Source organism: Strongylocentrotus purpuratus, unplaced genomic scaffold (assembly GCF_000002235.5).
Source record: "Strongylocentrotus purpuratus isolate Spur 01 unplaced genomic scaffold, Spur_5.0 spur5_scaffold_15, whole genome shotgun sequence".
Lineage (NCBI taxonomy): Eukaryota > Metazoa > Echinodermata > Echinoidea > Camarodonta > Strongylocentrotidae > Strongylocentrotus > Strongylocentrotus purpuratus.
The window spans coordinates 28,973,131-28,998,178 of record NW_022145600.1 but is presented as its reverse complement, the minus strand read 5'-3'; the positions used below and the strand labels follow the sequence as shown (position 1 = coordinate 28,998,178).

Here is a 25,048-nt window from a genome sequence, read left to right as displayed (position 1 = left end):
TTCAACAAATGCCCCTTTTCCTATATAAATAAGTGCCCATTTTATATTCTCATAAGTGCCGCTTCTCATGTGCGAGAAGTGCCACATTTTCATCTCTGATAATTACCCTTTTACTTTGACACGTGCTCCTTTTCTTTTCTAATAAATGTCTTTATCCCTTTTGATAAGTGTCCCCTTTGCCTTTCACCATAAAATGTGCCCGTAATTTAAAGCAACTAAGGGCACCGTATGTTTCTTATCAAAGGTCTTTTCAGTCTTTCATGATGAGATTGTTCTTATAACCCCATCAGGATGGTTTTTTACTCTTTACAAGATGTAATTTTTCGCACTGCGACCTCACAAATGTCAAAATTTCAAATGAATATTCAGACCATCACACCCAACTGCAAAGTATGATTATTAGCAGTATCTTGTACTATGGAAGGAGAAAAGCATATATTGAAATCATCCCTGATAATTTAATCACAATATAGGAGTATATACCAATGTCTGAAAATAGAATAGTTTTGCTTTGAGATTTCCCCAGTGAGTGCCTTTTTTTGTTCCCCCCTCCCACTTTGGAAGATGCTTCGCCACCCCTGTTGTGGCGGCTCATGCTATAGTGCATATCTGCCATATATGACATGCGATTGGGCTTATTTTAGTGAATTTGGCACGCCAAATTACTTGCTGGAAATATTTTGCATGTTGTTAAACTTGCAAACAGTGATTTGTGGAATTCACAATAGTGAATCCTCACGAAAATAACTACTTCTAAACAGTAATGCAAGGACAATGAGCCTCGGGACAATTACCCCCTAGACAATAACTCCCCCAACACAACTACTCCCATGACAATTACATGTTGCCCCAGGTCAATTAAGGGATGGTGACTAGGGATGACGGGGCTTTCCTCAAGGGAACAGGGTGTGGTGGTATGTGGAGGGGTTCCCACGGAAGAACTTTTTCAATTCAATAAACTTAAATCATACTTTAGCACAATGTAGAAATATTAATTGAAAGTTGCTTTTTTTAACAATTATCTAAAACATGTGCGGAGGAGAAGGGGGAAATAACAGAAAAGGGCAACTTACAGAAGGTGAAAATGAGGTGGAAAAATGCTTTCTAAGACATTAGTATATCCCTACTATATTGTTCTTGAATAGCAGCCCACAACAGCCCATATGTATACCTGCATAGATGATGTCTTTGCTTTCAATGTAGAGTAGAACTCAAGACACACGTCTGATTTTGATCGTAATACATCCATCGGTTCTAATGATAACGCGATCAAAAGCTATTTTTGCATACATAATGAGCCCCATTTGATGGTGACCTTGACCTCATGACCCCAAAATCTAATCAGTTCATTGCCTCAGCAAGATACATACATGTCCTGACTTTCATGGTAATCTGTCCATCTGTTCTTATGATAATGTGATCACAAGCTATTTTTGCATACATATTGAGCCGTGAGCTTTGACCTTTAACCTTGTGACCCCAAACTATAATCAATTAATTGGCTCTGCAAGATACATACATGACCTAAGTAGGTCAGGAATCCATCAATCAGTTCTTGAGATAAAGCGATCACAAGCCTTTTTCGCATATATAATGAGTCCTGTGACCTTTGACCTTTGATCTCGTAACCCCAAAATCTAATCAATTCATTGGCTCCGCAAGTTACATACATGACCAAAGTTTGGTAGGAATCCATCAGACGGTTCTTGAGATAACGCGATAACGAGAGTGGGACGTACGGACGGACGGACAACCCGAAAACATAATGCCTCCGGCTACTTCATAACGGAGGCATTACAATAAAAATAAAATAAAAAAGGGTGACTTGCAGAGAAGAAAAGAAAAGGGGGAGAAGGAGCGTTAGTAATAATACAATAAATCGAATACATCTGCTGAATGAATGCAGGTTCTTTCATGGATGGGTAAACAATGCTTTCACACATTTAAATTTCAACTGAATCAGTACATGTGTAGTTTGCTTTAATTCATTGTTCCAATATACCAAGTGAATGGCCTTTTAAAAAGGGTGTTTGGAGAAAAAAACATATATACATGTGCACTTTACAACTATTACTGCCGTTTCTTTCTTGCAATGACCCTCCATGACATGTACATTAGGACACACATACCTGTATGGATGATGCCTTTGCTTTCAATGTAGAGTAGAACTCCTCATTGAGATGCATACCAAGTGTCAGGTCAGTCAGGTTGGGCATAGAACACAGTGCTTCTACTAGGAGAGGTAATGAGGCTGGTGTGGGACACAGGAGACCATCAAGCTTGACAGTCTGGACCTGCATTGTTTATGAATATATTTAAGCATCACGTCTATTCATCCATATGTTTTACTCACTAATTTCTGACTGTATTCTAACATTTCACCCGAATTCCATTAATTACATAGTTGTATTCATAATAACATTCTCAACAAAAATGATTGAATAGATTTTATTTTCAAATTCAATTCTTGTCTACTAAGAAAAAGAATACACTAAAGTTTCTATGGAGAGGATTATTTAGTAAAGGTAATTTATTTTTAAATTCCTTATGTATTCTTTATAGGGCTTCCAACCTGTTTGCATTAATGAGTCCTACTCCTACTTACACTGAAATGTATAATACCAATAGATATGCATTTGCTATTAATGTATTAAAGGTATTCATAACTCTGGATTTCATATGCACAAGACCCTTAAAGTCAGGAGGTTTGTTGCCATGGTTCAGTTTGGTTAATTCAAGCCTCTATAAAGAATGGCTCCTAAAAAACTATATGACATATTTTTACTACCAATCAAACTTGGAAAAGGTTGAATTTTGATTATTAGTCAAATAAATGTCAATCTTAGACACACTTGAATTTCAACTGAATCAGTACATGTGTAGTTTGCTTTATTCCATGTTTCATAACTGTTCCAAAGGGTGATTGGCGAAATTAATAAAAATAAATAAAGTGGTCTATACATGTGAACCATATAACTATTACTGCTGTTTCTGTCGATCAACGAACCTCCATGACATTTACATTAGGACACACATACCTGTATGGATGATGCCTTTGCTTTCAATGCAGAGTAGAACTCCTCATGGAGAACCCATCCAAGTGTCAGGTCAGTCAGGTTGGGCATAGAACATAGTGCTTCTGCTAGGAGATACGATGAGGCTACTGTGGGACACCGGAGATAATCAAGCTTGACAGTCTGGACCTGCATTGTTTGTCAATATATTTAAGCATCACGTCTATACATGCATATGTTATATTTACTAATTTCTGTCTGTATTCTTACATTTTATACTGTGAGGATCTTATTCAAATTAGGTAGTTCTTTGTGAGCCCATGTAAGTTATACGAGGATCATATGCAAATTAGATGTTCTTTTGTGAGCCCATATAAGTTATGCGAGGATCGTATGCAAATTAGATGTTCTTTGTGAGCCCAGTTATGAACAGGTGCTTAATGTAGATTTCCACTTCACTAGATGAATAGCTAAGTGTATTCAAGTGTACACAATATCTAGGTTCTGTCAGGTGTATAGAATTGCAGACTCTTTGTATGACACATTTTCATTTGTGTGTGCTAGTAAAAATGCACATGCAGACTGCTCACTTGGATAATTGATCTTGAAGAGAGAGGTCTGTGTTACAGTTTTGGGGGTATTTCCAAGGAAAGAAACCGGCGGGGTGTGGTGCCATGCAACCCAGTGCACGCTGAGACTGTTCTTCCCTCTTCTCAATGCCGAATTGTAAGTACATTTTTATACATCATTGCATGTAAACCTAGGTCATTTTTATATGCTTAAACAGTCGTTGTTATGGTCATTTAGAGAGGATAATGTGAAGTTGTTTTATTACCGAATGATATGTATTTTGTTTGGCTGAGTCCTTTAAAATATGGACATTTAAAGAGGATAGATATGAAGCTGTTTTATATCCGAATGATATGTATTTTGTGTGTGGCTGAGTCCTTTAAAATATGGACACTTTTGCTAATGTTGGAAACCGATGTAATACAAGTGGTATTGTGCATTTTTGTGTTAATTTTAGGACCTATGCTATTAAGATTCCGGTCTTTTATTAATTTAGACGGCGGTCAACGTACGGGTCAACCTCGGCCATATATATAGTCAACCTTGGACTACGTATACTCGAGCAACCTCGGCTAGGACAGAGTCGGGTGTTTCAAGGTCATTCAAGGGTTATCTTCAACCAGATCAACGGGGCGCATCTCTAGCTTTCCACTGTTCAAGGCAATCACTCGCCGTCGCTACTGGTCAACACACGTTCGTCGTTACAGTCGTCGCATATAGTTTCATCGAAGTATCAACGTTAAATGAACTCAGAGAAGACAAACATTTATTTAAGCTTCATTGAATGCCAGTATCCTATTTACAGATAATTATTATTTTGTAAACGACAATAATATGATGTGTTCTATTTGAGCAAGGATATTTGTAATATCCTCCTTGATTTGAGTTACATTAAATGTTTCATTCAACCAATATTTCTGGAATCCTTTGGTAGTATTATTCAGAGTGGTTAAGTATAGCCTATTCTAGATTAGTGAGCTAATACAAGCGAGCTATCGCACGTGACATATACAAATTCCTCAAATTACATAGTTGTATTCATAATAACATTCTCAACAAAACAATTGAATAGATTGTATTTTCTAATTCAATTCTTGTCTATTGAGAAAAAGAACACACTAATGTTTCTATTGAAAGGATTATTTAGTAAAGGCAATTTTTTTTTAAAATTCCTTATGTATTCTTTATAGGGCTTCCAACCTGTTTGCATGGATAAGTCCTACTCCTACTTACACTGAAATTCATAATACCAATACATATATATTTGCTGTTAATGTATTGAAGGTATTCATGAATCTGGATTTCATATGCACAAGATCCCTAAGTCAAAAGGTTTGTTGCTATGGTTCATTTAGGTAAATTCAAGCCTCTATAAAAAATGGCTCTTAAAAAACTATATGGCATATTTTTACTATCAATCAAACTTGGAAATGGTTGAATTTTTATTATTAGTCAAATCAATGTCAATTTTAGACACACTTGAATTTTAATTAAATCAGTACATGTGTAGTTTGCTTTATTCCATGTTTCATGACTGTTCCAAAGGGTGATTGGAGAAAAAAAGAAATATAAACTGGTATATACATGTGCACCATATAAATATTACTGCTGCTTCTGTCATTCAATGACCCTCCATGACATTAACATTAGGACACACATACCTGTATGGATGATGCCTTTGCTTTCAATGTAGAGAAGAACTCCTCATTGAGAAACCCTCCAAGTGTCAGGTCAGTCAGGTTGGGCATAGAACACAGTGCTTCTGCTAGGAGATGTATTGAGGCTGGTGTGGGACAAAGGAGACTTTCAAGCTGGAGAGTCTGGACCTGCATTGTTTGTCAATATATTTAAGCAGCACATATATACATGCATATGTTATATTTACTAATTTCTGTTTGTATTCTTATATTTTACACAAATTCCTCAAATTACATATAGTTGTATTCATAATAACATTCTAAACAAAATTGATCGAATAGAATTTCTTTACAAATTCAATTCTTGTCTATTGAGAAAAAGAATACAATAAAGTTTCTATGGAGAAGATGATTTAGTAAGAGCGATTTAAAAAAATTCTATACATGTATTCTTTATAGGTCTTCCAACGTGTTTGCATTGATAAGTCCTACTCCTACCATAGACCTACGATACCCATAAATAAACATTTGCTATTAATGTATTTAAGGTATTCATAATTCTGGATTTCAAGAGCACAAGACCTGTCATTCAGAAGGTTTGTTGCTATGGTTCAGTTTGGTCAATTCAAGTCTTAACAACCTAATGAGGCTGGGGTACCGTATTTGAAGTTTTCCTACGACAGGGGGGGGGGGGGGGAGGAATTTCAAGTGAAGTGTATTGAATACTATGGTAATTTCAATTTTTTGAAAATCCACTCATTTGCATATATATGGTAATTCATGCAAATAATATCATAAAATTCACATTTTTACCCCTAAATCATATATTAGTCGTCCTTCGACTATTTGGAATAATAATACAACTAAACTAGATGGATGTTCAACTGCACGCAGTCGAAAATGATACCTCTGCCATACAGCAACAACAAAAGCGATTTAAAAAATTCAAGTTTGATTGTAATCCACCAACAGGTTCTATGTCTCGCTTTTTGCTACGCAGGCGAGACAAAATGGTTGATTTGAATGCTCTGTTACAAAGTTTTATATTAAAGTGGATATTGCACTACTTCTCCCACGAAAAATCAAAGTGGAAAAAGATAATTGATGTTTTCTTTAAAAAAGTGGGCAATTTAAAATATGTGTTAAATAGTAAATGTACAAAAGATGATATGAAGTTCTGTTTAAAGAATATAAAAATGCCCCAATATTACAAGAATATGGTATAAACTTGGTTTGACTTTAAAGGGATAGTAGAACGTAAGACGCCAATTGATTTACAATGTACTAATGTTAGAAGTGAAGACATATGGTATAACTCAAATATAAGAGATCATAACAAAAATGTATTATTTATTAAAAAATGGTTTGATGTAGGCCTTTTGAAAATTAATGATGTCGTACAAAACTCTAGATTTATGTCTTTGAGGGAAATTGAAGAAAAATTTGAGAAAAAACATGCTTCTTTGTTTCAAGAATATTACATCATAGTAAATGCGATTCCCAAAGTTTGGAAACAGAATATTTTAAGACAGGTACATGTATATGATGCGACACAGGAAGAAAATGAAGGTGTCATGAAAAATGTCTCAATGGATGTTAACACTAAACAAAAGTCGAAGTTTTTCTACTTTACGTTGTCTATTCATTCAATTGTTAGACCTCCAATCAAAGAGAAATGGGAAGAAATGTTAAATAGTACCGAACAAATCGACTGGAAAGTCCTATGGTCATTTAATTTACAAGCTATGAAAGAAAAGGAAAAAAAAGAAAAGAAGAGATATTTTGGTCAGCCTTCGCGCATAGTGCGAGTCTTCGGGCTGGTGAAGACGCACTGGACAAATAGCTGGATATTTTGCCAAATAGCAGCTTATTTTGCAAACTAGCCCAAGAAATCTTGGGATGATTATCTCGACTTAATATCCCGCTAATTGCAACTTTGGGCTGATGAAGACGTAAATTAACTGGATAATTTGCGATCGGGATATTAAAAAATAACGGGATATTTGGCAATCTGGAGCTGATGTAGACAGACCTACATATATGTTTAGATTATAGCAGTTCTTCTCATAAACAAACTAGAATGATATTGAAGATATGCTTCTGATATTAGGGAGACCTTTAACACAATAAATAAACGTCACTGGTAGTACTTCAAGTTAAAGGTACTATGTCCCATTTACAGGCCCAAAAAATGAAAAGGTTAAATTTCAACAGCATTTGAAAGTCAATACTTATTTAGAAATTCCCTCAAAACAAAAGGGCTTGAAGAATTGCCTTTTTGACATAAAATAATGACCATTAGTTGTCGAATCGACATAAGCGATTGAAATAACCTAAGTAATAGTCCGATTTTCAGACCCTTGTCCCGAATGGTCGTACGTTTTGTGCTGCACAAAGATTCAATCAGTTTAATTTTGGCCATTACAAGTAGTGGGTTATTGATATAGACAAACGCTCATGTACCTGTTACAGCTCATTTTATGTATATGTTATTACCAAAGAAAAAAAGATGTCAGTCACTCACACAACAGTGTCTGACAGTGAAGTCTAGAAAGTAAACAAGTTTCCTTGCATAATTTGAATACTAGGACACTGCTAATGTTTAAATTTTACAGATAGGACATACACCCTGTACATGACAAATTCATAATTCCTGCACAGTTCTACAGAATTTGATGTTGGCTGCAAAAGCTGACATAGTATCTTTAAAGGGGAAGTCCATCCTGATATTACGTTGGTTTCAATAGAAGCAGATCTAGACAATAAAGGGAACAGGTCAGTGAAAGTTTGAGCAAATTCCGGTTCAAATAAGAACATTATGAATTTTTTGAAATTGCGATCAATCAAACACAAATTGTCAACAATGTGACGTATCTTGTGAGCCCGCCCCCCCCCCTCCAATATGCTCTTTGTTATTGATGACGGATTATATATTTTTGTCCATACATATTTGAAATATGGGTGCATGTATGATTGAAAATTTACTAGAGGAAATAAAAATATTTCAATTTTCTTACAAGAGACATCACAGATTTGCAAATATGTGTTTCACTGATGACAACATAATAAATTCATAACTTTAGTATCTTTAATCTGATATTACTCAAACTTTCACTAATTTTTCCCTCTTATTTATCTGCTGTTATTCAGACCAAGTTAATATCAGGGTGGACTTCCCCGTTAAGTACATGTACGTTGTGATCTTCCACGGTTTGCACGGTTATAGTATTCACACTTAAATGTTTTTTTCAAGACTGCTGCTGCCTTAGTGAAAAGAACCAGCATATACATATATGAGACATTAAAAGGAATTAAAGAAAAGTAAAATGTATATTAGAAAAGGGAAGAGATGATAATGGAATGGAATGAAATTAAATAAAAACACTCACACATACATGTACATCACAATTGTGGATGAACCGCTCACCTTTGATTCTTTTCCTTTCCTTGCAAGTGTTTCAAAAAAACAATGATGGAATGCACTTTGTAGAGAAACTTCCTTCAAAGATGGCATGGAGCATATTATCTCTGCCACATCCAGTGACGTAGTAGGTCCACAATTTCTCTTAATATAGAGGGTAACCTGGATAAAATGACAAAGTGGTTACTGATGGGATGCAAAATAGAGATGTTCTCTTGGATGTTAGGCATACATGTGTATTACCTACATAAGCGGTTGCCCTAAATGTGCTGCAAGAAATACACAGATTAAGAGGGAAAAGGAAATAAATAAGATGGTTTGTTGACAAAACAGGAGATAGCTGAATATGTTGTTTTCAGGCGCGGATCCAGGATTTCTTAGGGGTGGGGGCCCAAATTTGAAATCAATTTGAAATTTAGTGTGCTGAAATATGAAAATCGTGCCGGCCAATATTTCGTTCAGTGGGGAGGGGGGGGGGGGGGGGGGGGGGGGGGGGGGGGGGGGGTAGTGAGAACAATTTTTTTTTTTTTTTTTTTGCTCCAAAAAATTTGAAAATCGCGCTGTCCGAAAATTCCCTTGGTGGGGGGGGGGGGGGGTTTTGGCTCTCGAAAACTTGCAACCCCCCCCCTTGAGCGCCAAGAGGGGGGGGGGGCCATCTCCAAAAAAAGTTAAAATTAACGTTAAAAAATGTAAAAATACACATTTTTTTCCCGGGGGGGGGGGGGGGCCGGGCCGGGCCCCCCCCCCCCCTGGATCCGCCACTGGTTGTTTTAGTTAGCCAGGAAATGTCAGAAGATAAGTTAGCCAGGAAATGCCAGGAAATGTTAGAAGTAAGTTTATCTTTAAAATATCATGCTTTTCATTTGTGGTGATTTAAGAATGTGTTTTGGTCAGGTTGTTGAAGAAAAATGATATTACATAATCAATGTGTACCGAGTACGGTGTATAAATTGCTATGCACAAAACTGTATAGTATAGTATATGTATATGTATATATAGTGATAGGGTCTACGTTGTATGAGTTACATTGGAAGTCTTATTTCTTTTAGAAATGACAATGCGCATAACATACAGACGCGATGTTAAATATCGCTTCATCTATGTAGATATGTTTAATACAATGTATTCAGGTGCTTTAATACATTATTTAAGCTGGCTTATTGTTGGCCATTTAGAGTGGTAGTTTTAGTGAGAAAGTTGAGTTAGTAAATACATTCCTGGTTTTGATTCCTTAACTTCAGTGATCCATAAGGGTACAGGCTTAAGAGCTATTGCCATGACATTTCATATCAAATTCCTATTTCTGCGACATTAGCAACATCTCATCTCAGTTTACCATGTACTAAACAGAGAATCCTTAAACTAAATAAAAGGAGAGTATAAGTCTAAAACATATTGTTTCAAAGGAGATTATTTAAGTTCACACCATCTGGTGCCTCATACCTTAATCATTTTATAAATGTTAATAGGAATACGATCACTGAATTAAAAGGGTGGATATGGAGCAAAAATCTAGTCTCGCAAAGGAGAAAAGAAGTAAAATGTGGATGCCCCCTGCATCAGCACATACATGTATTCAGTCTTTTTCAATTCAAATGACCATTTATTTTCTTCCAAATCAATTTGACAACATATTTGACATCTGTTCAAACAATATAATTTATACGTAGGAACATAAATATAATCAAAGAACTTGTATTACAAGGAAGAAGGCGCGAATCCCGATAAGCAAAGCTTGTAATGGGTACGCCTGAATACACAAATATATAATACCGGTATACATTATAAATAGAAGAAAGAAAGCAAGGAAGAAAGAAATAGGCAAGGAGGAGAGGAGAATAGAGAGCTTGGAGAAAGAGAAAAGAAGTGGACTGCGACCAAGTCTCAGAATACACGGAGGCAATTGGCGATTCTCCCCCCAATTGAGCTACATGATCGCCTCCGCCAGATTGCTCAAGGGGGCGATTGCAAAATTTAAAATCGCCCCCTTGAATTAAAAATAAAGATTATTTTTTCTGTAACTTTCACACAATATTGAGTTTCAACTTTCGAACCTTAAACCAATGAAATTGGTGTGCACGCTGCCACCCCATCATCTGCTAAAGCTAGAGGCAATTGCGCAAGGACTGAACCATGAAGAAGTTTTTCGTGTGAAAAGCGTGAATCCTCTGAAATCTGGTAATTCCAAAAGACCAGAAAATAATGAACCTCGGCCAGCAAATCAACCGAAAACTAAAATTAGTAAAGGGAAACCTGTTGGCATGGAGGCGACTGTATGGGCTTGAACGAGACATTTCGTACAGTGGGAGGAGCTCTTACCATTAGCTGCATGTAACTTGATAAGTTGTTAGAGGGAAAATGCTGACTTAAATAAATAATAATGATGAAATAGCAAAGAATTTAGGAGTATCATGGGTACCAATTCAATGGAAATTTGATTAAAAAAGAGCCCCCGTGTGAAGGCTCTCGGGGGCTCTTTTCTTTTTGGAAGAGCCCCCATGGAAAAAAAAATTTAATTTGAGCCCCGACTGCGACATAGCAGCAATGGAGTGTATGGCATGCATAAACAACATAAAGGCAAGATATAGGTAAAGGGTATACCGTAATGTGGAAATATTTGACTTTGAGATTATTAAACAGAATATGCAAATACCACGGGTTAAAGTGAAACAGAAGATGAATTGAACTACAGTAATCAAATACATGTACTGTACATGTATGTTAAGAGTTGCAATATCAGTAACCCCAATTATACACAGGGCCAGGAATATCAAACAGATTCCTTTGTGCCCTGTTAAACAATTGTAAACCAAAAATTGGGATTTCACTTAGTCATGGGCAAGAGATATTTTGTTGGAAGGGATGAAAATGTGCAAACTATTGATAAAGTTCCCTTTTCCCAAATTTTATCTCATCTAAAAGGTAAAGATGCACTATACCGTGTGAGTCAAAAAAAAGTTTACACCTAGAAAATTGCTAATTATTTAAAAATTCATCTATGAACAGTAAATTATTATACATCTTATGAAAGAGTGTTTTATCCCAAATCATATGGTATCATTTTTGTGTTGTATGTGTTCACGCTTGGATGAACACGAGGCATTGTTTGTGAGAGTGCAAAAATCGACTTGCGCCAAAGTGATGCGTACAGTATGTATTATGTTAGGATTAGTGGAGTGAGAGAATGAATTAAATGTATCAAATGAAATGCATTGCATACACTTTTTGCAAAGTGCAAAGTCACACCACCCACACACACGCGCACAAATGTTCGTTGATATTTGATATTCGATATTTGATATGTGTGGCATGATTAATTTTGTTGGGGATGTTATTTGGATCTGCAAAGACCGAATTAATACCCAAATCCAAATTGTTTTATTCACAATCACATACATGTAAGTAATTTGGCGCAAGTCGATTTTTGCACTTTCGCAAACAATGCCTCGTGTTCATCCAAGCGTGAACACATACCTGACAAAAATGGTACCAAATGATTTGGGATAAAACACTCTTTCATTAGATGTATAATAATTTACTGTTCATAGATGATTTTTAAAATAATTAGCAATTGTCTAGGTGTAAACCTTTTTTTTTGACTCGCTCTGTATGTACGTGCCAGTACATAGCTTCAATGTTATTGTAAATTTGCACGTTCTGAATTTTTTCAAAATTCCTCTTCCACCGACATCAGATTCGTTTTGTGAACGTTATACCTAGGTCTATGAAACTTGGCAAACATGTGTATCAACCTACTTGACAAATACCTGCCAAGCTCGGTAAAATTTCATGACGTAGATCATTACAATGTGTAACATGCTTGTAGGACATTTCCTTGGATGACAATGGGGTCAAAATGACTGCAATGAAGTACCCCTTCAAATGATACCATACACGGTATATGTTCACTCAGAATATTTTGAGTGAATCGAAATTGAAAGCAGGTCACAATTCGGATTACGCGGGGTTTCTGCCCAACTGTAACACGTATCGGCTATGCATGACATCAATTTTCAGAGTGATTTTTGCCCCTTTTACCCCATTTTTTTCTTTATCTTGAAATTTTGCAAGTGTATTCTGAGTGGCACACCTCAGGGCATCTCATACCCCGATTTTGAAAATCTGCAGAGTAGAACGTCTTAGCTGCCATTTCATATTCTGCATTATAATGTATCGCACTACATGCATCACGTATTAGTTTTAAGCATGTAAGTCCATATAGGCCAAAGTGTATGGAAACCATACGTGTGTTATGACGTGTTACTGGTATTTACATCTGCTCAAGGAAATAGAAATGCGGGCATCAATGCATGCATATCGTTATACAATTGTAGAGAAAAGAGAAGAGAAAATTGGTTGGTATAAGGGGCCATGCAGAGAATAGGACATGTGCTAGTCGAGATGCACCCATCCATAATTATACTGTTGTACGTACTGTAAGCAAACTGCAAAAGACATTAAAGTAAGAACTTGTACAAAAATGGATGAACTAATTATGTTCATCAAAGTGTGATTAAACTTACCACATGTGGTCCAATGAAAGCATAACCAGCTACAGTGTGTGCTGTCATGCCATCGGATATGGTCAGTGCAATTTCCTTTGATGAAACCCTGTCCTTCACCAAGGCTGCTACATCTGGGTCCCGACTCTCAAAGGCTACATCAACAATGAAAGATAATTCTTTACCTGCATCTGTGGGTAGCTGAACCCAACAGGGATCACCAACAAGGATAGGTGACTCTCTACCTACATCTATGTCAAGTCCCTGAAGCATAGAGTTCAGAACGTGAGTTGCAATACTTTTGTTTTGTGACACAGTGAAGTATAGGAGATACCTAAACTCCTCCTTTCTTGGCAGCACTACTTCCTCAATCAGCATGTTGAATTCATTACGATCAGATTCATACAGGGAAGCAAGATGGACTCCAGCCATGTACTCCTGAAAAAGTTTGTGAGGGAAGAAGACTGGCAATTGCACATGAGAATTCCTCTTATGTATGTCCATGCTAGTGGTAATTCTGTCCTCCTGAGACATAATCCCAACCCGACAGGCAGTGTCCTTGGATTCTGGGCATTTTTGGAAATCTTCTTCATCGAAAATCAAGGTATTTTCTAGCAGACCATTGAGGGCCTGCTTGGCAATCGGTCCAAGGAGCTCATCAATTTTTTTCAAATAAGAAAGAAGTGAGGGGCTGCCTACTTTCTTCACCATTTTCTGAGCATAGTGTTCTTTTAGAAAGGCAATCATTTCTTTGAATATCTGTGAAAAAGATTTCAGGGATTTAATTTCCTTTAGTTTTTGAGCATCAAGTTCTTTCCACATAAGACACAACATGGCTACATATATAGGATAGTGGGCCATGTTTTCAGATATGACATCATTCTCACTGGTGAACTGGATAAGCTGATTTGCTTTATCTTTATTATCATTCTTTGGAAAGTATTTGTGAATGTAATCTGACAAATTCTCTCTGTTGAAACCCTCAACACGAATGAATGTGTAGAGCTTCATTAGATCACCATCTGATCTAATCTCTACTGCTCTCCATGGGCGAGTGGTCACCAAGACTGGGCAAGAGGCAAGTTGATCTGAACAAAGAATATCTACAAGTCCAATATCACCAGGCTCAGATGAGCTGCCACATGCCACTGAGGAGGTGACACTTGGCTGTGATGGCTGAAGTTGCATTTGATCAGAAGGCTGTGTTCTGCAAGATTTTGTCTTCATGATTTTGCCTTTGATTTCATCTAGCCCATCGAATGCGATGAATACCTTGTCAGGATTTGACCTGATATACTCAGTAATCTGAGAAACCGTTGCTGGATTGTTTTTGGCCAGATAAGACTTGGCAATCTCGCCAATAGTGTGTTGCTTAAATTCACGTAGAGGAACAATCAAGACCCACACAAAATGACTGAAATGCCTCGCTCCAATCCAGTCCCAGGCAATCTTAGCACAGAATGTAGTTTTTCCAGCCCCTGCCTCTCCCAGAACCATGATCCGCTTGGGGAACTCTCCATTGACTTTCAGATCAAGCATATCATTGTAATCTAGCACTCGCTTCTTTGTTCCATGTTCTTCTAGTAAGACGAGATTAGTATACAAGTCGTCAAACTGCACAGTGGAAGCAGGATTGAGAGGATCAGCTCTGATCTTACAGAGAGTTGACCTATACTTGAACTTGAAATCATTTGCACAGCGCTCAACTAGTTCAGAAGAAAGTGGTTTGGTTTGAGACTCAGCTAAAGAAGGTTTGGTCTGTGAATCGAGCAGTCTTGATGGCCCTCCTAAAAATAAAAATACATATTCATATGACTACACGTAAACATATTTTGATACATCTGAAAGGATTGTAAAGGCCTGAGGCTAATAGTGTGACATACGACTAGGTGCATGTAGTCAAAGACACAGAGTCCTACATGTTTGTCTGAATTAAAATGAATTCATTCAATTTTAAGGGCATTTAGAATCTGACTAATTTGTGTATACATGTATATGTACTTGTAGATGAATATCACTGGAATTATTTTTCCTAGGACATTTCAGCAATGCAGAGGTTCCGTGACAATCACACATCTTATTTTGAGAAGAAAAAAAAAACAAGACAAATATGATTACATCTCCAGTATGCCTCTGCGTAAATTCAGTTAAATGATCAGGGCTTGAATCAATCTCTAAATGAGAACAAAAAGCCTATATATACATGTTGATTGATCTTTACAACCTATGACCGTTGATCTGACAACCCAACATCGGATTACTTGTCTCCCTATGGTGACGCATACCATTTGAAGTGTTTTTTAATAATTTTCAGCTAAAATAGCTTTAAAGTATGTAGTTTTGCTGACTTTTGACCTTCTTAACCCAAAATATAAACAGTTTGTCTCAGTATGGTGATGCATACTAATGCCAAATTTGAAATTCATGGCTCAAACCGTTCTTGAGACATTTCAATAATGGAGCTAAAACCCTAAAAATTAATTAAATTTGACCCTCATGGCCCTTGGCCATTGAAAATTATCCCAAAATCTAATCACTCCATCTCACTTTGGTGATGCATGATATCACCACGTTTGAAGTTCACACCTCAAGTGGTTCTTGACATATCATGAGGCTAAAACCAGTAATTTCACAAAATTACCTCTTTGATCCACTAACACCCAAATCTAATCAAGATTATCTGCCTATGGTTATACATACTATCAACAAGTTTGAAGTTCATACCTCAAGTGGTTCTTGAGATATTGCAATAGCAAAAAGTAGGACGAATGGACAGACAACCCCAAAACATATTTTCTCCGGCACCACCTTTGGTGGGTGGATGCATAATAACAGTTATCATAATGGGATGACGCAAAATAATATATTTTGTTTATAGAACATGTGCATATAAAGAAAGCTGGCATACATTGAATTCTGCTATCACTAAAAGTACTTAAACTATATTGGTTTCCACTATCCAGAAAATATCTGGGATTAACAAAGTTAAATTAGTGAATTATAAAACATGCATGAGGCCTGATAAAATTTGACACTATTCTGTAAATTGTGACAAATGTATAGTACATGGAGCACTCACTGAGTAATCTGTCCGATAAGCCACCCAGGTCAATCTCTCGAAGTGCGTCTGCCAAAAGCTGTCGTCTGTTCGAATGTGGAGGTTGCTGCTTGACCTTCCAGTTCATGAATACGCTCAAAAATGCATTGGTATAGTTGTTTGACTTCTGAATCAGGATTGCCTGTAGCTGAGCTAAGGGGATCTCTAGAGATATCCCGACAGCCTCGTAGTAAGATGGAGGGATAGCCTGGGCCAGCTTCAGGAACTCCTTTTCACTGACAGTACTGTAAAATGAATAATAAATCAATTGGGAACGATAGGATATTAGTTAGAGAGCATCCTATTGGCTGAGAAGCTATCACATGACACTTAACAATTTGTGCTCGAGCGTGCAATATAACAGCCTGGGGATGTCAGAATTAGTTGCCAGTGATATTAACATTTGAAACAAGTTGCCTCAAGTTGCAGGTGAGGGCGGTATTGTTCTGGCAAGGATAATCATTCCCAAAAAATGCAGAGTCTGGCAATAAATACAATAATGATGGTGATAGTAATAATATTAATATAAGGAGAGAAGGATTATTACAACTTTTAATAATAATAATAATAATAATAATGTTTACATTATAACTGATACTAGAATGGATGATGATGATAATGATAATTATTATAATTATCATTATCATCATCATCATTATCTGTATCAAGCAAAGTCTATGTAATCAGCTTACTTTGAATCATCAGGTCATCGCGTCGGGTTGGGTGGTGGAGTTAGCTGACCTTTTGTGAAAACATGCCTCTTTTATTCACAAAATGTCGGAGGCTAATGTGAAATAAACCCCTCTCATGTTTAAATGGTCAGGTCTAATTTACTCAACACTTTGTGAAAACCCTACAGCAAATCTACGAAAGATTGCATCCTGAACGTTCATCTTTACATGATCTTTTGTTTCATGAAAGGTTGTGTAACACAACCACCCGAATGGACGCGACGACCCGATGAAACGAAGTAAGCCAGTATATGCATACCTTTCTGCAGTGTCAGGACCTGGATTGGTTTCAACATCACCAGATCTCATCAAGAGGATCAGGAGCAGATAGAGAAGGCAGAATCCATCCATGGTGTAAGATGTCGTTCTCATTCAACAGAAGTTTAGTTCTCTGGAAAGTGGGGATGCCATAGGCAGCAATACCTGGAAATAATATTAAAAAATATCTACATTACGTACATAAAATATCTCTATCTAATAACAGGCTTAAGATTTAAGGCTTAATAGCTTAAGGTTTAGGATAGAATACTATGATTTTGTGATTTTTTTTTTTTTAAGTCGTCAATCAACACGCCCAGGTTTTTTTTCACCACGCAAAATGAGCATCATTGTATTCTTTTTATTATTGAATTCCTCCGGCTGGTGAAGAACTACATGCATGAGCACAGGGTATCAGCTAACAATAGCCCTGTCGGGGATAGTCTTTAGAAAAGAAACACAAGAAGAATGAAAAATGGAAATAAAGCATAAATAGATCTTGGATATACATGTACATGTAAGTGCAGATTGACTCAGCCAATGTCAGAATCAGGGATAAAAATCATCTTCCCTAGATGAGATCTGTGAGGGCAGCAGACATCAAATCAGGTGTCAGAGGGAGAAGCCTCTCCTGGATGGGTAGTGGGTAGGCTGGTAATAAATGGCGACCTCGCGGTGAAGTAGAGAGGGCATTCCCTAATTAAGTGCGTGACTGCATGTACATGTACTCTTGCGAGAATCCACATAAATAGGGGCTTTTTTGTTTGTGTGGACGAGGCTGCTGTCAACCCGTTCTGTTCACTATAGTTTTCAATTGCTCCTTCTTTCATTTGTTATGTTATTCTTCGTTTATTATTCTATCATTTTTGAGATCTTTTGTTATGTTATTCTTTGTTTTCCTTCTATCAATTTCTCTTTCTGTTTTTCTTATGTTAGACTTATGATAGACTCTGTTTTTCAATCTTTCATCTTCTCTTCTATCTTTTCATTATCTATACTTAATCGTTTTCTCTTTCTGTCTTTCCTTGTGTTATCCTGTTTCTTCCTTCTATTCTTATGTTATTCTTTGTTTTTATCGTTCTATCATTTTTTTTTCCCTACCAATCCTTGTTATTCTTTGGTTTTCCATCTGTCATCTTCTCTTCTACATGTATCTTTCCATTATCTTTTCTTCATAATATTTCTTTCTGTCTTTCCTTTAATATGTTATTCTTTGTATCTTACTTTTTTTTACCTTCTTTTATGTTTTTGTTTTCATTATTCTTTGCTTTTTCCTTCTCAAAAATTATTCTGTTTTTATCATTCTATCAGTTTCTCTTTCTGTCTTTCCTTATGTTATTTTTTGTTTCTTCCTTCTATCACCTTTTCTTATCTTATCTTATCCTTTTTTTAAAAACATTTTATTACTTTCTCTTTCTGTCTTTCATTATGTTATTCTTTGTTTCTTTCTTCTATCCCATTCTCTTTCTGTCTTTCCTCATGTTACTCTTTGTTTGTTATTCTATCACCTTCACTTATGTTATTCTTTGTTTTTCCATCTGTCATCTTCTCTTTTCATTATCTATTCTTTATCATTTTCTCTTTCTGTCTTTCCTAATGTTATTGTTTGTTTCTTCCTTCTATTCTTATGTTATTCTTTGTTTTTTATTATTCTTTGTTTCTTCCTTCTATCACCTTTTCTTATATAATTCTTTGTTTTTATCATTCTATCACTTTTCTCCTTCTGTCTTTCCTTCTGTTATTCTTTGTTTTTTCCTTTGGTGGTTGGAAAAAAGTGGTTGTTGGTTGTTTGTTGTTAGACGCCACAAAGAAGTTGCAATTTGAGAGTGATGGCATGTTGTTGGAGGGGTGAGTAGGCAATTGATGGTAAAAGATAGGCACAGAGTGCAGAGTGCGCTAGGTGACATAAGCAATTGGAGCGTTTTAAATATCTAATTCACCTTTCGTACAGAGCCAAGGGGGAAAGATCTTTACATCTACAGAGCTACCAAGTGTCATGCATTATGCAAGACAGTCACGCATTGAGGGTCTGAAAACGCTGTCAGGCATGGCAACCATTTTTGTCACGTGTCAGGGCCAGACTGGGAAGAAAAGAAAAAAAGGTAGTAATTGCTAGACTACGTACTGGCCGACCGTCTCGCGAGGCCTCAGCTAGCTCCTCGCAGGGTTCGTTTACGTATATTGCGTGCACGTAGCATGCATGCAGACTGGCTATCACGTCACGTCATGTCTCGCACGTGCACGATTTCGAAACGTACACTATACGCTATACCCTTGCCCTCGTGCGCCGAGCGGTGAAAATGTCATGCATAGCTGATCTTTGAACTTGGCATCTATATATATCTGCATCAAGTGCAAGAATTTTGTTGAAACATTACACTATACAGACTTAGAAAAAGGAAGACAAGAATTAAATTAACATCGAAGCAATGTGTTCATTACACACCGACACTGTATGTCACACCTCGTGAGATCAAAATTATTGGAAAAGGTAGATGGACCTTGGGCTTGGAAGATCGATAGACCTGGCCTGAAATCTCGACTGTAGATTTCTGCAATTTGTACATCCGGTAATCAGGTTATAAGATAAAGGGGGTAGAAAATGAGATCAATGCCATCAATACGCATTACATTACCACTAATCACTGCGTTGGTGTGCGGACACGTAAATGTACGTACCCAATTCCAACCCCATCATACCACCACTACACCAGGGAGATCTCCCCGAGGCCTGAATCATTACATTAGTGAATCATGAATGCCTGATTAATGATAGTGATACAACTAGACCTAACATTTTTTATCCGAAATAGACTGACCTTGTTTTAGTCTCATCAGGTTTGCAAAGACATCATGTCGTCGTCTTCAATCTAGACTCTAAATCTACTGCTGAAGAAACATCGGATCTTAAAAAAACGTGCTGAATCGAACCCGGAAGCGAGATGGTGCGGAGCGGCAGTGCAGTACCAGGTAAGTGCACATTTCTGGCAGAAAAATGGCGAATGGGTGAGTCGCGCGGGATAATAGGGACAAATATAGAAACTGAGCGAATGAAGGGGGGAATCCCCGGCTGCGCGTTTTCTTCTATCTGAACTACGTTCGCGCGGGGTACAGTGTTGGTGTTGACAGTAGACCTTTTGAGGGATTGGTCGACCACGGCATCGCTACAAGGACACGATCAAGCGGAGGCAAATTGAAATCAAGACTTAGACAACTGCTGCAGGCCAGCGAGATGTGGAGAACATAGAGTAAAGTAAAGCACTGTAAAGTGAAAATGAAGGCGGTCACAGACAGCTACTACAGACCTTTTGTAAGATTTTTTTTTTTTTTTTTTTTTTTTTAATAATTTAAAATAAAAATCAACGACATCGCATATTTACAATAATCAATAAAGTAAATGGATGTATACAGAACACGGTAGTCGGGTACAACACAGGACAACCAGGGCATTCTCACCTCCCTGATATCATGTAAGAAAACCGAGACTGGACTCGTCAAGGAGATCCTCCACTGAAATACAGTAATGTTAACAATAGAATAACATAATTGACAATAAGGAAGTATACAGTTTATTAAATACCAAGGGACCGAAATTCCACAAGGAAAAAATGACCATTTACTAGTGGCAGCTATTTACCTTTCTTCTCCGCTTTTTTTTAAATTCAAGTTTCATTTTTACAAAAGAAAGAAAGCTCTGGAAATTTTAGGTCTACCTCTTAACATTTACATCGAATGATATAAAATTTGAGTCGCAGGAATAAAAGATTAATATAAATATCATGACTGCCACCACTACCAAATTATGAGCGAACCCAAAGTACAGCGTTGTCTCCTTCGTCATATTATCAATATAATCTGTAAGCTTTTTCCATATTGGAGCAACTACGTACTGTGCATTAACTGTAAGAAAGCTACAAGGGGAATCGCATTGACTGATATATATTCTTGAAACAAATCTTTTTTTAAATATCTAGAGTCTTATATACGATATCATTAATTTGCAAAAGGCCGCGCGGAATATTACCCCTCCCCCTCCCCGAGGATAATTACCAGCACACCCCTGAAAAATACCCCCTAGGACAACCCCCCCCCCCTCTACTCTGATATTAATTTGGTTTTAATAAAAGCACAATTTTTACGGGGGTGATTGTCCACGGGGGTAATTGTCCTCGGGGGTGGGGGAGGGGTGGTTGTACTTGGGGAGTAATTTTTCCGCGGAGTATGGTCCTTGGGAGTTGTCTTCCGGGGCTAATTTTCCGGGGAGTTGTACTCCTTGAGGGTAATTTTCAAGGGGGCGATTGTCCTGGGAAAAAATAGTGCTTACCCCCCCCCCCCCGCTTATTCACCAGCTGGTTGATATTCCCCGCCAACTATTTTCTCACGAATTGGGCAAAACAAAATAAAAAGTAGTGCTCCTTACCCCCCCCCCCCCCCCATCCTCCCGCTTATTCACCAGCTGTCAGATATTCGCCTCTAAATAATTGTCACGAATTGGTGACATAAAAATACTGCTCCTTATCCCCCTTACCCCCGCCCAGGCGCGACGGAAGCAGTTTGGGATTGGGGGGGGGGGGACATTCCAGGGAGCTCACCTTCCAGAGACAGTGGCGTAACGAGCAAAAACGTTTGGAAGGAGGGGGAGGGGGCAGAAGAACAATCTGCATCACCACCACTCTTACATTTTACATGCAGGCCCTGCGGAACTTTTTTCAAAGTGGAGTATTACAGATCAGGTAGAGCGTAAATTGGCGTGGGGTCATGGGCCTGAGCCCAGGCAAGGGATCAAGGGGCTGAGCCCCCGGAAGCTCAGGGCTTTTAGGTATTAAATAACGGTCAGATAAGCATATTTAGATACCTAATATGTGACACTGGCAGGTCACTAATTGCGGGGAGTCCAGGGGGCAGAGCCCCCAAAAGATCAGATGTTTTAGGTATTTAATTACGGTTAGATGAGCATCCAGGGTCCCTCTTTAAGGCCACTATGGTCCGGGGGTAGAGCCCCCTGTAGCTCAGAGCTTTTAGATATTTAACTACGGTCAGATAAGCATCCAGGGGCCTGCCTTAGTAGCGACCCTCTTCTCCTATTATGAATACCGACCCTCTTCTTTGATTATGAATAGCGGTCCTTCTGAATAATGACCCTTATGAATAATGACCCTTTTCTCCAATTATGAAAAGCAGACCTTATGAATAGCGGTCCTTATGAATAGTACACCTTATGAATAGCGGACCTTATGAATAGCGGGTCAATGTCGCATTTCATAAGGACCGCTATTCATAAGGACCGCTATTCATAAGGTCCGCTTTTCATAATTGGAGAAAAGGGTCATTATTCATAAGGGTCATTATTCAGAAGGACCGCTATTCATAATCAAATAAGAGGGTCGGTATTCATAATAGGAGAAGAGGGTCGCTATTCATAAGGGTCCCTATTCATAATATTACAAAAGGGTCGGTATTCATAACACAGAAAGAGGGTCGCTATTCATAATATGAAATGAGGGTCGCTATTCATAATGGAAAATGAGGGTCGCTATTCATAAGGGTCATTATTCATAAGGGTCATTATTCATAATCAATGAAAAGGGTCGCTATTCATAATACGAAATGAGGGTCGCTATTCATAATAGGAGAAGAGGGTCGCTATTCATAATAGGAGAAGAGGGTCGCTATTCATAATACGACATGAGGGTCGCTATTCATAATAGGAGAAGAGGGTCGCTATTCATAATAGGAGAAGAGGGTCGCTATTCATAATAGGAGTAGGGGGTCGCTATTCATAAAAGGAGAAGACGGTCGCTATTCATAATACGACATGAGGGTCGCTATTCATAATAAGAGAAGAGGGTTGCTATTCATAATAGGAGAAGAGGGTTGCTATTCATAATAGGAGAAGAGGGTTGCTATTCATAATAGGACATGAGGGTCGCTATTTATAATAGGAGAAGAGGGTCGCTATTCATAATAGGAAATGAGGGTCGCTATTCATAATACGACATGAGGGTCGCTATCCATAATAATATCTTTAAAAAGAGACAACTATTCAGGGTTACATGACGCCCCCCCCCCCCCTACAGGACCAGGAACGTAGCCACGGGGGGGGGGGGGGCAACAATTAAGAATAGCGATCCTATACTTCTATCATGAATAGCGAACCTCATTTCTTTTTATGAATATCGACCTTCTTTTCGTATTATGAATAGCGACCCTCTTCTCCTATTATGAATAGCGAACCTCATTTTGTATTATGAATATCGACACCTTACTCCTATTATGAATAGCGTCCCTCTTCACCTATTATGAATAGCGACCCTCTTCTCCTATTATGAATAGCAAACCTCATTTCGTATTATGAATAGCGACCCTCATTTCGTATTATGAATAGCGACCCTCTTCTCTTATTATGAATAGCGACCCTCTTCTCCTATTATGAATAGCAACCCTCTTCTCCTATTATGAATAGCGACCCTCTTCTCCTATTAAGAATAGCGACCCTCTTCTCCTATTATGAATAGCGACCCTCTTCTCCTATTATGAATAGCGACCCTCTTCTCCTATTATGAATAGCGACCCTCTTCTCCTATTATGAATAGCGACCCTCATTTCTTATTATGAATAGCGACCCTCATTTCGTATTATGAATAGCGACCCTCATTTCGTATTATGAATAGCGACCCTCATTTCGTATTATGAATAGCGACCCTCATTTCGTATTATGAATAGCGACCCTCTTCTCCTTTTATGAATAGCGACCCTCTTCTCCTATTATGAATAGCGACCCTCATTTCTTATTATGAATAGCGACCCTCATTTCGTATTATGAATAGCGACCCTCTTCTCCTATTATGAATAGCGACCCTCTTCTCCTATTATGAATAGCGACCCTCATCTCCTATTATGAATAGCGACCCTCTTCTCCTATTATGAATAGCGACCCTCTTCTCCTATTATGAATAGCGACCCTCATTTCTTATTATGAATAGCGACCCTCATTTCGTATTATGAATAGCGACCCTCATTTCGTATTATGAATAGCGACCCTCTTCTCCTTTTATGAATAGCGACCCTCTTCTCCTATTATGAATAGCGACCCTCATTTCTTATTGTGAATAGCGACCCTCATTTCGTATTATGAATAGCGACCCTCTTCTCCTATTATGAATAGCGACCCTCTTCTCCTATTATGAATAGCGACCCTCATTTCTTATTATGAATAGCGACCCTCATTTCGTATTATGAATAGCGACCCTCTTCTCCTATTATGAATAGCGACCCTCTTCTCCTATTATGAATAGCGACCCTCATTTCATATTATGAATAGCGACCCTCTTCCCGTGTTATGAATAGCGACCCTTATAAGTAATGAACCTTATTTCGTATTATGAATAGCGACCCTCTCGTCGTATTATGAATAGTGACCCTGATTTCATATTATGAATAGCGGTCCTTATGATTAATGACCCTTAATATGAATTATGAATAGCGACCCTCATCTCACGTTATGAATAGCGGTCCTTATGATTAACGAACCTTATTTCTTTATGAATAGCGACCCTCTTTTGCCATTATGAATAGCGGACCAGGAAGTACGGGAATTTACACGTTATGAATAACGGTCCTTATGAATAGCAGACCTTATGAATAGCGGTCCTTATGAATAGCGAATAGACCCCGCACAGTTAACCATGCCCAAAACCTCGAAGGGAATTAGATCGTCGTGCCTTGGCTAAAGGGCTAAATTTGACCAGGGAACTATCTCTTGCCCTTTTTTTATAATTTAGTGAGCGATCGGAGAGGGCTACGATTTTTAGGTTTAAC

The 25,048-nt window shown here is 37.8% G+C and overlaps 1 protein-coding gene and 1 long non-coding RNA gene across 2 annotated transcripts; one reads left to right on the top strand and one right to left on the bottom strand.

Annotated features, from left to right (window-relative positions):
- Positions 1 to 2,842: 2,842 nt before the first annotated feature.
- Positions 2,843 to 20,238, bottom strand: LOC105439837. The gene is made up of 6 exons (XM_030986125.1): positions 20,050 to 20,238; positions 17,232 to 17,395; positions 16,224 to 16,486; positions 13,166 to 14,931; positions 8,649 to 8,804; positions 2,843 to 3,203 (listed from the first exon to the last, which is right to left on the bottom strand). The coding sequence occupies exons 2-6, from the start codon at positions 17,342 to 17,344 to the stop codon at positions 3,024 to 3,026; spliced, it is 2,478 nt and encodes an 825-aa protein (XP_030841985.1). The 5' UTR covers positions 17,345 to 17,395; positions 20,050 to 20,238; the 3' UTR covers positions 2,843 to 3,023.
- On the top strand, positions 3,203 to 4,498 carry LOC115924214. The gene is made up of 2 exons (XR_004064215.1): positions 3,203 to 3,740; positions 4,081 to 4,498. It is a non-coding gene; the product is annotated as an uncharacterized LOC115924214 (long non-coding RNA).
- Positions 20,239 to 25,048: the final 4,810 nt, after the last annotated feature.